Source organism: Trichogramma pretiosum, unplaced genomic scaffold (genome assembly GCF_000599845.2).
Source record: "Trichogramma pretiosum strain Unisexual culture from Peru unplaced genomic scaffold, Tpre_2.0 scaffold73, whole genome shotgun sequence".
Classification (NCBI taxonomy): Eukaryota; Metazoa; Arthropoda; class Insecta; order Hymenoptera; family Trichogrammatidae; genus Trichogramma; species Trichogramma pretiosum.
The window spans coordinates 524,224-537,550 of record NW_019641624.1 but is presented as its reverse complement, the minus strand read 5'-3'; the positions used below and the strand labels follow the sequence as shown (position 1 = coordinate 537,550).

General features: G+C 45.6%; 3 protein-coding genes across 4 annotated transcripts; 1 reads left to right on the top strand and 2 right to left on the bottom strand.

Moving 5' to 3' along the window:
- Positions 1 to 68: 68 nt before the first annotated feature.
- Positions 69 to 8,057, bottom strand: LOC106655602 (proteasome activator complex subunit 4A-like). 2 transcript variants are annotated; one of them, XM_014376080.2, is made up of 15 exons: positions 7,603 to 8,057; positions 6,923 to 7,207; positions 6,720 to 6,860; positions 6,476 to 6,647; positions 5,994 to 6,392; positions 5,778 to 5,926; positions 5,367 to 5,692; positions 4,917 to 5,280; positions 4,195 to 4,827; positions 3,836 to 4,112; positions 3,359 to 3,745; positions 1,666 to 3,275; positions 1,105 to 1,588; positions 787 to 1,017; positions 69 to 703 (listed from the first exon to the last, which is right to left on the bottom strand). In XM_014376080.2, the coding sequence occupies exons 2-15, from the start codon at positions 7,198 to 7,200 to the stop codon at positions 560 to 562; spliced, it is 5,595 nt and encodes a 1,864-aa protein (XP_014231566.1). In that variant the 5' UTR covers positions 7,201 to 7,207; positions 7,603 to 8,057; the 3' UTR covers positions 69 to 559. The 2 variants fall into 2 exon arrangements, with proteins under 2 accessions (XP_014231566.1, XP_014231564.1); XM_014376078.2 differs by lacking the exon at positions 7,603 to 8,057 and adding an exon at positions 7,360 to 7,582.
- Positions 8,058 to 8,274: 217 nt separating this feature from the next.
- On the bottom strand, positions 8,275 to 11,437 carry LOC106655593 (protein SDA1 homolog). The gene is made up of 7 exons (XM_014376066.2): positions 11,188 to 11,437; positions 11,006 to 11,110; positions 10,326 to 10,934; positions 10,013 to 10,247; positions 9,800 to 9,935; positions 9,381 to 9,705; positions 8,275 to 9,304 (listed from the first exon to the last, which is right to left on the bottom strand). The coding sequence occupies exons 1-7, from the start codon at positions 11,272 to 11,274 to the stop codon at positions 8,456 to 8,458; spliced, it is 2,346 nt and encodes a 781-aa protein (XP_014231552.1). The 5' UTR covers positions 11,275 to 11,437; the 3' UTR covers positions 8,275 to 8,455.
- Positions 11,438 to 11,544: 107 nt separating this feature from the next.
- Positions 11,545 to 13,325, top strand: LOC106655595. Its single transcript, XM_014376069.2, has 3 exons — positions 11,545 to 11,804; positions 11,898 to 12,156; positions 12,242 to 13,325. Exons 1-3 carry the CDS (start codon positions 11,643 to 11,645, stop codon positions 13,021 to 13,023), a joined length of 1,203 nt encoding a protein of 400 aa, XP_014231555.1. The 5' UTR covers positions 11,545 to 11,642; the 3' UTR covers positions 13,024 to 13,325.
- Positions 13,326 to 13,327: the final 2 nt, after the last annotated feature.

Here is a 13,327-nt window from a genome sequence, read left to right as displayed (position 1 = left end):
AATCGTCGCCAATTTTCCCTGGCAGTATATGTTGGGTAAAGCGAACGAATAAATTTGTCGAAGAGGTATTTAGAGAAAATACAATTGCAACTTTATTCGTAATAAATTAACAAATTTATACACAGATACATCGCAGTGCGCAAAGAGCGACGTTCGATCGAATGCCGCAATTTGCCGTGAATTCATTATTAGCGTACAATAATAATCACAGGCCGACGCGATTGGTTCATTTTATATTTCCAGCATATCCTCGTGGACGGTGGAAACAAAAATTGTTTTTTAAAAAAAGATTTCGGCAAAAGCCGCTCCATGATTATCACATTTTACAACGACGAGATTTCAAACGGTGAAAAAATTATTTCATTTACAATGTACATATAGGTCATTTGCATTCGTAATAACACATACTTCTAATATATACTATTCTCTGTTATCATTTAAAAATAAATAAATCTATCCATTTTGCTTCTGGGACTTGATAATGTTTTATATCTATAAAAATCTTAAGTACTATCCTCCTCGAATTAAAGCTTAAATCTCTTTGTACGATAGATTCGACTCAAGCGTAATACGCGGGCGGTACTGCTAAATCCGACAGGATGCTCAATTGCTCGTCCGTCAAGAAGTCTGCCAAGCCTTGCAAACCAGTCCAGCCGTCGCAGTGCGTGCGTTTGAACTCGTTTATCGACTTGCGTATTGCACTCTGTACGAAAGAGAAAAACAAAGAGAGATCAGACATTTTGCGATCGACTCGTCGAGAGTACGGCAAAAGATGCAACAACTTACAGGAATGGGTTCGGGGTCGTTGAGATGGTCGCTCAGCCAGCCCAAAATTTCCGGCACGTAATCGGGCACGTGATAAGGATTGGCGGAAATGAAAGCGCACAGCCCAAGTACACCGGCATGTCTCAATCGAACGGCGTTCTTGAACTTTTCGATTTTCTCGACGCTGGCTTTGGCTCCGGGCGCGCTCCTCATCTTCGGCAGTTTTGTTTTCGCTTTGACTCTTAATTTTTCCTGAAAAAAAAAAAAAAAACAAAAACGAAGTAAAGTAACGTAAAACTCGTTTGCTCGCGCAAGTAAACAATAAAGACTTAAACTCACTAATAGCACATCTTGATTAGGCAGGAATGTAAAGTGCAGCAGACCCTCGAGAAGCTTTCGCGCTTTGCCACGAACCTCGGGCTGCTCGTCCTCCAGTAGTCTCATGACGATCTCCTCGATCCCGTAGATCCACTCGTCCTTGCTCAGGAGTATACTGATACTGTGAGTGCTCATGACCGTGAGAAATTCCAAGCTGCTCAATCTGATCCAGTAGGATGGACTGCGCGACACCTGATCGATCGTTTCCAGGGCGACAGGCGTCTCGGCGGGCCTCAGGACCCTCTTGGCCAGAACCGCTATGGCTTTGCGGCAGATCTTCACGACCTCCTCGTCTTTCTCGTTGACCTCGAGGTGGCACATTATCGGCAGGAGCTTGTAAAAGCGCTCCATTCGGTTGTGCGACATTCCGTGCGCCAACATCTCTAGCCAACCGCATATCACCAAGAAATATCTCAGGACCTTTTCGCGCTCCGCGTTGGCCGCGCTGCAAAAATGTAGCGACAAAATCGCGTTAGCGAGGGAACCATTTGGATAAAAATACAAGTAAGTTAATTGGCTTACTTCGTGGCCTGATCAACGGAGCCATCGACCTCCATCGGCTCCGGCTCTGCTTTGGGCACCTCCTTGAGAAGCGTCAAGAATCGCGGATAGATCTTGTCCATGAACGCGTCGGGATCGGGAAAGACGTCGAGCACCGAGCCGTCCTCGCGCCTCTCCGTGCTGAAGATCGTCTGCAGCAGGAGCGGGAACTTGTCGCGCACCGTCTTCAGGGGCGACTCCTCGATTCTGCACTCGATCAGCTCGAGCGCCCTGTGCTCCAGCGAGGCGGTGCGCCAGATCTGCGAGCTCATGGCCAGCTGGAAGTAGCTCAGGCGCATGCTCTCGAGGAAGGAGGTCTCTTGGCGGCCGAGCTTGGCGCGCTCCAGCAGAAACTCGTGCAGCCAGTGTATGCGATTGGGGTCGCGATTTCTCATCGCCAGGGCGATCGTCTCCAGCCAGTCGATCTTCACGGTCTCGTCCTGCTTGTCGATGCCCCGACTCAGAATGGGCAGCAGGCGCGACCACATGCGCTCGGTCATGTCGTAGGACCAGTACTTGCTGCCCATTATCGTGCCGCTCACGATGTGGGCGACGCAGCGCTGCGGGCCCTCCTGCTTGATCTCCACGAGGCGCTCGGCGTGCTTGAGCACGGCGTCGAGCAGATTGTCGCCGTAGTTGCGGAACAGGCCGCGCATCAGGAAGGCGAACTCGTGATTGCCCCTCTCGTGGACCTTCTTCTCCTCGAGGCTCCAGAACTTGATCAGCCGCTCGAGATTGGCCTCGTCCGCGAAGAAGGCCTCGATGTCGCGCTCCAGCTTGCTCGCTGGCTTATCGGTGGGACGAGCCGACCACGGCGCCACCGTCTCGTAGTACTCCTTGGGCCAGGCCCAGTAGCCGATGGAATCCGAGTTGATGTAGCGCGGCTCGTCCCAGGCGGCGGCGTCCAGCGGCCGCCTCTCGTAGTCGTACTGCAGCCAGAGATTGTCGGGCCTCACGCCCGGCCTGATCGGGGGGCCAGCAGCCGCCGCCGCCGCCGCCTCCCGCTTCGGCACCGGATGCCTCAATCGCGGGTGTCGCAGCTTCAGCTGCCAGAGCACGAACACGGCCGTTCTCAGGCACTGCTTGCGCTCCATCACCGAGTCGCTGATGCAGTTGCTCACCAGGGTGTACGTGGCGGCGTCCGGCAGCCGGGCGTCCTTCTGCATCATGCGCGTGAGAAACTGTATGGCCATGAGGCGCTGTCGCCAGTTCTTCGAGGCCGTGTCCTTCAGCAGCGAGTCGGCCAGCTCCACGTAGTCGGCCTGATTCGCGTCGTTGCGCCGCAGCGATTTGTCGAGGCCCGCCCTGACCTCGTCGCACGTCGCCGGTGGCAGACTCGGCGGCTTGCCGCAGTCCCAGAGCTTTCTCGCCACCTCGACGCAGCCGTCGGGTATTTCCGTGCGCACGTTGAAGGTATAGGACTCGGCCAACACCGCCATGCTCGCTTTGTTCTTCAGCGTGGTTATCGAGATTCGCTCGGACGAAGCGGATCCGACGAGGGCCGGCCACAGCTGCTTCAAGTAGTTCCAATTCTGGCAATTGATCAATCTGTCGTTGGCGGCGATTCTTCGCACCATCAGATGCAAGACTCCCTGCAAACACGCGACAACAATTCACCGCGATAAGTATCATCGTAATAAGTCGTCGAGAGTGCAAATCGCGCGCGAGTGCGTACCTTGAAAGCTTCGTGATTGGCGTCCGGATCGGTCTTGAGGACGTCGATCACGCGCGGCAAAATCGCGAGAGGCGCCTGCGGGAAAAACATCACGGCTCCCTCGATGATCGATTGAGTTTTCTGGCGCACTTTGCTGTAGCGGCTGCAGTTCAAATCCATCAAATTCATCAGCACCCGGCGATGGGTCTCGGTGAACGTCATCGTCGGGCCCAAGGTCCGCAAACCGTGCTGATCTTGGGCACGGGTCAGCACCAGCCTGGGGAACCAGGCTCTGCTGCCCGTCATCGTGCTCTCGACCTTCTTCTTCTTGATGCAGTAGTTCGTGCAGAACGTCGAGGACGTGTCCAGCGGAGTATCCAAGCAATCCGTGAGGAGATTTTCCCAGAGCTGTGGTCGACGGCGAATGGAAAGGTAAAAAAATATTAGTAAAATTGATAATGATTGAAACAAGATTGACTCGTGACTCCGAAAACTTACCATACTCAAGAGAACGAAACACTTCGTGTCGTCTTCTATTTTCTCAAGCATGACTTTTTGCAATTTTTCAATAACGTCCACCATGTAATTTCTGACATTGCTACCATCTGGCATGGTAATTATCCAGTCTCGGTTCCAACCGACGTAAGGATCGAATGCTTTAATTTCGTTAACGTAGGGTTCGATTAACGCGGGGGCTCCTTGAATTTTAGGCAACGCGTTGGAGCAACCCTCGAAAAGATGAACCAAGACGCGTAAGGCTCCTTGCAACTCGATTCTATTAAATTAAAAACAAACATGTAATCCCTCTCGACTTTTTCGCTCGCATTCGAGCTATCTACGTCACAATGGTACGTTACTTTAACGAGGAATCTCCCGTTTCGATGAATCCGTTGATTATCCTCAAAGCGTAGTCGAAGTATCTGTGAAATATCCCTTTCAAAGCTTCGAATTCTCGCTCGCCCGGCATCTCGGACAGCAATTTCGTGTCGTATATCTTTCCGGATACGCCCCAGTCTCTCGGGTAGCAGTGATTCTTGTTCTCGTAATCGACGTCGCAGGCGTAGATCGTCGCGGACCCCAGAGACTGAGCGCAGTTCGCCATTATTTGCGATCCCAGAGTCTGCGCCTCTCTGTTCTTCATCTTGATGACTCTGTCGACCACCTTTAAAAACGAATCGACGTGCATCATCATCACGCTGCAGTGGACGAAGGACAAGCTCTTCAGCAGCAGAAGAGGATAGAGCAGCTGGTGATCGACGGCCTCGGCTTTGATCACGTCGTCGCCGTCTCCGAGTATCTCGAGTACTTTGTCGACCAAGAACGGCATCAAGGCGTTCAGAGTCTCCTTGGCGTGCGTATTGCTGAACATTCGACAAATCACGGCGACCAGCGGACCCGCCACCTGAATCTCGAGCTCGTACTCCATGACGTAGTTGCGCAGCTTGTTCAGAGCCGACATGAAAATTGGCTTGCTCATCGATCGCAGAAGACTGTCAAATAATCAATTGATACTTTAAAAAGCGATCCTCAAAAAATTTGGTTTCTGTTTATAATTCGTATACGTCAAGAGCAGAATTACTTTATCATGACGTTGCTCAGCGCGCTCTCGCAAGCGTTCTCCAATCGACTTTTGGTATTGTCTTTGACTTGATTCTCGAGCCTCGTGGCTTGAAGACGACTCGAGTCGATCCAGCTGAATATTTTATCCATAAATTGAAGGACGAAATCCTCGAATTTCGAGGTCTGCTCGCACACGAGCCTCTCGTCCTCGGTCAGATCGGGCGCTGTGCATCCGGAACAATCGACGATCGGTATCATCGTGGCGTACAAACCTAGACACGCGAAGGCGTACATATACTTGATGAAGTCGTTCGGATCGATGCCCGACAGCGCCGAGAACAAAATTGGCAAAACTTGCTGTGGCCCCTCCACGTACGCGTACTCTGAAACCCGTCGGACAAAACATTCGTCATCATCATCGACATGTATAATACATAATAAAACGAGGAGTCTGTAAGAGTAGTCGTACCTGGATTCGCGACGCGAGAACCCAGTATCATCGGACGCGCCACGTCGATCAGATTGACCATCGCGTGGTGAAACTTGTGAGGCTCGATATCGTCGCCGATGGACGGATAAACCTTTTCCAGGATGCGCGGTATCACGACGTTCGGACGCAGATTGGCCAAATTCTGTACTGCGTTTCCGAACGATTCCGGCCGCTGGGTGTGAAAGATGCATTGCAAAACTATCGGCATCAAACTGTTGACGAACGCGTCGATGTCGACGTCCCTTAATTTATGCGAGTCCGGGATCCGCGGTTTCCAAGTTTTGTTACCCTGCTGATACCGTTCTCTGAAAGAGCAAATCCACATGTAGATTGTAGATGCAAAGTTTATGAACGACTTGGAAATTTGTATCGACAGGATTTCGATCATACCTATTTACTCTCGTGGTGAAGCAATGGACTAAAGAAGAAATAAACGATGCGTATTTTACAAAGTTGGGTGAATGGTTAGCTGGATGAAAGTGCGTTTCAATTAATTTCAAAAACTTGTCCAAGTAATTTTGGGCTTTTGAATCGGGACCCTGTAATCAGATAAAAACGTCTGTATCTGGATAAAATGTATGTAGACAATCATCAATAAGTACCCACCAAAACTGCTGCTATCCACATTCCTCCATGACCAAGCCAATCCCTATAATGCCTATCGTTGGAAATATTTTTATAACTTATAGGTAAACTGGATAAATGAACCAATCTATTGAACATGACGGGTAGATATGGTTCCCAATTTATGTATCCTACATTGTGTAGGGCTAGTTTAGCTGTTAAAATTGTTAAAGATTTGCTCCATGACAGTGTAACTGCGTTATGATCCTCCCACATATTCATAAATTCATGTAGCCACAGTTCGAAACTTTTGGAATGGTGTTTAGGTAATGTACAAGTAGGTAAAAATATTTCCATAGTTTTTGTCACGACCATTATAGAATGATTATTTGGACTCAACATTGGTTTTATTTCATCTAATATTTCCTCAGTAGCACTTGCCTAGAAAAATGGAAATTTATTTTATTTTTTGTAAATATTTTCATGAATTTTTTTTCACTTTTTTGCATTTGAAATAATCTTACTGGAAAATATATCTTTGCTAACCGAATAACAGCCTTTACTATACTTTTTGTCATTGGGTGAAGACGGTCCAGTTTTATTAGTTTAGATTTGAGATTTTCAAAATCCCAATATAGTTTGTATAAAGGCTTCCATGGCAGTTCAAGTTCATCTGGCGATATTAAATGATCTTTTCTGGAATATTTATATAACAATTAGACTTTATGAATCAATGCAGTAACAGATCTCAATAAACATTATACATACTTTAACAGTAAAAACAGGCGGTACGCAAAACTAACTATTAAACCAGACTCCAATTTGGGTATTGTCGTGAGTTCGTACAAAAGTTTGATCAAAGCAATGTGATCATCTTTGGTAAATCTCATGTCATAAAGAATGATGTACCTGAAGCAAGAAAATTGTCAATCAGTGAACGATTCCATAATCAAACGATCGCTGCAGCTTACTTGTGTAACATCTTGGTCCAAGCGACAGCACCAATTTTGATATCTCGCTGCATGACGCAGCGGCCGAGATTGGCCTTGATGTCGGCGAGCATCGCATCCGCTTCGACCTCGAGCACATCGGAATAGGGCAGTAATTTGTTGAAGGGATTCGGCCGCTGGAAACGAGTGGGCTCCTCCTCCTTGGCCAAGACTTCGTCGAACACCTCGGCCGCGTAGCCGAGGTGCGTGTCATCCTCGTAGTTCTCGAAGTCGTCGGCGATATCCTCCACCACGTCCATGCTGAAGCTGCTTCGCACATCGACCGAACATATAGAAAAGAGCGAGGCATCGATTGAATTTTCTCGATCAACCATTTGACATATGTGTGAATGAAAGCATGTTATAATATAACATCGGTGCGACGGATAATCGCGAATTAATTGCAAATTATGAGTAACCTCAAATTCGCCTCGCGCATCCAGCAAGTCGCCGCCAGCTTGATTGATTTCACGCTGGGCCCCCGTATGTCTGTAGTATGATAACGTATGCGGTTGACCAAAGTCGTTGTCGTTGTTGTTGTTATCGTTGTCGTCGTCGTCGTCGTCGCGATGGTCGACGACGGCGACGACGATGATGATGCAGGCGAAAGAAGAAATCAGAGCGAGGCAGGAAAACAAAAATAAAAGAAACCAGCAGCGTACCTTATTTCAACTTCTTATTTCAAAAGATCGATATCGTATGGCCAGAGTCTAGCGCAATGACATCGCTTTTTATACCGCACGCACGATTTCGCGTTTATTTTTTTTTCTCTCGCTCTTTATATTATCCTATATTTAGAGCTGTCGTTCGTGTGTCTCTTTGTTAGCAACAATGGGCTGCTCTTGTCTCTCTCTCTCTCGGTCTGGCACACGCGACACACACACACAAGAACACCGACCTTTATTGCGAGCGTATTCTAATCCTATATAAATATCGTTGCGCGCGGGAAAATTGGCGTTGAAAAGTTTATATCAAAAACGTACGTCCGCGGCAACACAGCGCGACTTCGATAATACCAGCTGCCCGCGTGCTGCTGCGTGTTGCAAAGATTGTGTAGTCTGCGCGAAAACACATATGGTAAATAGGTAGGGGGTGTGTGTGTGTGTGTGTTGCGGTGTTGATCCCTCAACGCTTGTCGTCTGCCGTTTTACAATTTAGCAGCCACTTCGCGCAGCGATCGGCTGCTGCTGCTGCTGCTCACGTGATTCTTTCGCGCCACCAAAATCGAACGATCGATTGTTCGACGCAGTTTGTTTTTTTGCAAGATTGTCACGATTGAAATTGATAGTTAAAATTAGAGTGTTTAGCGTAATAATCGGTATATGCTCGGAGAGTAACTTTTTACTTGCACAGTTGCAAAACACTTTATTAAAAAATAATAAATATCATTAACGTATGCTACTTTCAACAATGTACACGCTACGTTAATTAATTACAGTGTATAAAATGTATAAATGTAAATAAGACATATATATAAACTATATCCAACATTTGACTCTCTCTCTCTCCCTTCCTCTAATTCATGCGCTTGAGCTTGGTCAGGTGATTCCTGAGTGCGATCTGCTTCTCCCTGAACGACTTCTTCACCTTCCTGTGCGCCTTGTGCTTCAGCATCTGGAAGTTCTTCTTCTTGCTGTTCTCGCGATTCGTCTTGCTGCAGTGGGGATTCTGGCGGCGGTCCTGGTAGCCGTGCTTCTCGCGGTCCTCCTGGCCCTCGCGCACGCTGGCCATCCTCGCGGCCTTGTCGTTCTTGCGCTTCTTGTAGATGTTCTCGATGTCGCCGATGCGCACCAGCTCGTGGCGGGTGTCGTCGTCCTCGCGCGGCCTCTTGACGGCGCCCGCGACCTGGCCCCGCTTGGGCGTGACCATCTGGCGCGCCCTCGTCGCGTCCATGCGCTTGAAATCCTCGTCGGTGAAGAGGCGCATTGTGGACGCCTCCGCGGCTTTGGCCTTTCTCTCGGCCGTGTACACGACCTTTCTCAGCGCCCTCGCCTTCTCCAGGGCCTTGCGCTTCTCCTCCGCGCGCCTCTTCTTTCTCTCCAGTTTCTTACGGTCCTTCGGAATTTTCTTCGTGCTCAAGACGGATGCTTTGGCAACTTTCTTTTTGCTAGCTTTTTCTCCTTCTTTCTTTTCTTTGCCGTCTTCGTCATCGTCGTCCGAGCCTTCGGAATCGCCTTCGGAGCCCTCATCCTCGTCGTCGGCTTTGACTGCTTTCTTTTTGCTAACTTTTTCTTTGCCATCTTCGTCTTCGTCATCCGAGTCTTCGGAATCGCCTTCGGAGCCCATCTCTTCGTCGTCATCTGCTCCCTCCTCGTCGCTGCTGTGATCGACATCGACCCACCCTCCGTCGGAATCATCGTCATCCTACGAAAATAAAAAAAATAGAGTTAAATTCAACGATACACGCGTTCGTCCTCGAAATTAACGCTGCCACACTTACGTCGCTGCAATCGGTCCATTCGTTGTCGCTGTTCTCCGCCTCGTCGGCTTGTTCCTCGAGGACGACCTCGGCGCCGGGAACGAAGTCCTTGGCCGACTGGTCGCCGTACTTGGGCAGCTCCAGGGCGTAATTCTCCTCGGTGGGCCGGCCACGGTCCTTCTTGGCCAGCATCTCCGGGGCGGTGTTGCGGAACAGGCCGATGAGCGAGCGCGCGGCCATCATGACGCTGCGCTCGCGATGCCTCTTGTACTGCGTCAGGTCGCGCAGCAGGTCCTCGTCGATGGCCAGCGGACAGCGGCTAACGATCGCGCGCACCGCGTTGAGACTGCAGAGCAGAGACAGAGATTCGAGAAAACGTTGATTATCTCGCACGAAATCGAGTTCGTTGAGTTGTAGGGAAGGAAAAAAAAATGACTTACCCGATTGCCATGACGTCGCTGCTGTTACGTTCGACGATGAAATTGTTGGCGATGGTCTTCAGAACCGGCGTCATGTATTCCGGTGGCACGAGCTCGTGCGAGGCTTGAGCGATGAATTGCAGCAATTTCGTTACCTCTGAAATTATCAAGAAACGCGTGTCAAATGTGTTTTGGACATAATTACTTGGACAAAGATGTATTCTGAATATTTACCTCTTTGGCTAGGCTGAAGGAAGCGCTGAATGTACGGGTAAAAGTTAAGCACAAACAAATTGTGCAATCCAATCAGGCGTGAAATTACGTCCAGCGTAATCAATTTGATTTCAAATTTATCGTTTTTCTTGTCCAACTTTTTAAATAAATTTTCTGCCATAGCTTGCGGGTCGTGAATCAAATGAAGAGCTGAAAAGCTGTAGGTTGGAGCTTTGTTCTTCTTTTTCTGTGCTTTCTGAAATGAAAATTTAAAGCATTATAACTTGGCAAATTTAGTTTGTTTAGAGATAGAGATATAACTAATGATACATACAGCACTCTTCTTTTTAATAGTCGCTAACTTTTTTTCACGTTTTTTAGTTTTTTTATTCACTTTATTTGCCATTATTACTTCTTTGACGTCAGGTTCACTGTCGCTGTCACTGTCACTTTCTTCTTCATCTTTGCCTATAAAGAACCTCAAAGTGGTCACCTTAACTTTAAGGTGCTGTGAAAAACAGCCAAGAGCAATAACATTAACGGTCTTGGCGTCGTTCCAGATTTTTTTGTGGTACAACTCTATCATGACATCAACTGACATCTTTGCAGCACGTGAATCCTTTTTATCATCAAGCATATCAAACATGAAATTTTGAAGAGCTGAATTGACTTTTGAATTTTTATGCTTGGCGTTAATATTCTTGATGTCTGTCACAATGTGTGTTTTCAGGTACGCTCTAAGGGCCTTATCTCGCGACCGCAACAATTCGAAAAACAAACTGAGCAATGGAGTAGGCTCGACCAGGTTTTTATTTCTGAGTAATATTAAAGCACGACAAAAAGTCATTCTCATTTCATTATCAAGAACATCATTTTTTTCTCTCAGAATATCAATCAGCTCTTGTGGAAATGTTTTCATATCCTCAGGGTAGCATTGAGCAACCTAAAAATATAGATGAATTTATTGTAACATGAAAGTATCAGTGAAAAAAAGTAATCAAGTTTAACATTTACCTGAGCTAAGAACATGACCAGTGCATCGAGATGTTTGTCGAACTTGTCAGGGCTAAAACTGAAAACTTCCAGTATCCCTTTGTAATGACGAAGTTGCTGCAAGAACTATGGAAAACAATTATTAGTAAATGATGAATCAAAAAGCATCTTGAAAAACTTTGCACTCACTGCACCAAACTTACTTCATCTTTGTAGGAATCTGGATCACGTTTGATGAGATTCTGCAGTTGAGGTAAATTATCGGGCAACTGATTATTGTGACGAACCATTTTTATTTATATTCTACCCTACTATTTTTACTATAATTACAATACTATACTATTTTTACTAAACAATTAACACTTATTAACGTGTTTCTATCGTTTGAATTCAATGCAGGTTATGCCCATAAACATACCCACGTGCTACACATGCATATACTGTACTGGAGAGGCGAGTGCGCACTGCGCAGTAAGTCGTAAACTACAGAACGATGAAAAGTGAGAATTGAGTGTGAGCAGACGCCGCGCATACTCCAGCTACGAACTTTCAAATTGACAACTGCCTGCAGCAGGCGTCGTTTTGCGCCACTTAACCTATTCACTGTCGTGTCAAATTGGCCGGTTTTTTTGATTTTAATTTGTAAATAATATAAAGAATGATGAATGCAGACTCTGACTTGGAGGACGACGAGGAGGAGATCTTGGTTTACGTCGAATTCGACAATTGCATTTCGAGTGACGTTTTCAGCAAGGAAGATCTCAAATTGGACATGCTCGGTCTCGATTCCGAGCACCCTGTCATGCAGATCAATGGCAAAGTGAGTGATTTTTGAATGAAATAAAATTATCAATAAAGTGTGGCAATTTTTGAAAAATAATTATTCACTCCTTTGTTCGTTGTTTCAATTCAGTTCTTCGAGGGGACATACGAGGATGCCGTAGGGACATATCTATTCTTTGAAAACGATCTCGAGCCTAAAGTAGACGATCCTGTTTTTGATAAAGTACCGCGTTACAGGTATTACAATAAAACAAGAAAGGTTTTAAAGATGCAGAGAGCTTTTTTGATACCTAGGAACGAAGTCGTGGGAGACTCTGAGCATCCGGAATGTGTACCAAATCTAGAAACACTCAAAGAAGCCGGTGTACCACCAAAATATCAAGATCAAGGTACATATTTAATTCAATAAATTCTACGAGATGAATACATTCATCTAATTATTGATATCGTTAAATTTTTATTTTTATTTGATAGCATTGGACTTTTGGGGAGATGCTAGAATAAGCAGAGTGCAAGCTTTGAATGATTACATGAAGAAGCAGCAACACCGACACGAAATGAGAATGAAAGGTTTTGAACTGGAATCAGAATCAGATGATGATAGTCCATTTTCAATATATAAATCAAATTATGAACAGCAATTGGAAAATGGGACAGGTAATGTTCAAGATCTTGAATCGCAAGTACAGAATTTGGAAAACGTTCTTCAAAATACTGATATTGAAGAGGAATCAAGTATGCAGTATAGTACAAATTCCAGACAAAATTTGACAGTTTTAGATCCAGGGCCTTCTACTTCTAAAGATAGTATACCTTGGAACGATGAAAATATTACTGAAAAATCAATGCCGTCTAAAAAAGTGAAAACTGTTGGAAAAGTGAAAGACACATCTAATAAAAAAACTAAACCAAAAAGGGTTAAAAAAGTTTTAGATTTAAATGAAATCGAAGGTTACTCTGAATATCAAGCTAGAGTCGCAGCAGGCATTCAAAATGACCCTGAAAAAATTACTGGGGATATTGAGAATGGTAATTCAGAAGAATTAATGCAACGAAAATTCCTTGAGAGTATTAAAACTGAAGAGATGGAAGTCGAAGAAGAAAATGCAGAGTTATCTGAATTGGCATTGGCTAAGGAATTAAAAATGACTCCTGAGCTGATGATGGCTAGGAATAAAACAAAGCGGGAAAAACGTGAAGCTAAGATGAAGGAAATACGGGAAAAAAACGCAAACGCTCGTCAAAGCAAGAGTTGACACAAAAATTATAAGAATTATATTATATTTTAAGAACTATTATAATTGTTATAACAATTGTGTAAAAATATTCTGTTTGTCGAATAAGTATGTGAATGGTGTGTACAGTTCATCTTTTAAATCACTACTTTGTTATGTATTTGCTTGTTGTGTATTTTAAAACTATGAACTGTTTAAAATGTTAAATCTATGTAAATTATACAATACTATGATGAAATTATTGTGAAAGTCTATTTTAGCGGGTAATTTGTACCAATAACATGAATTAAAATAATAATCAATTTCTACAATTTTTAATGAAAGC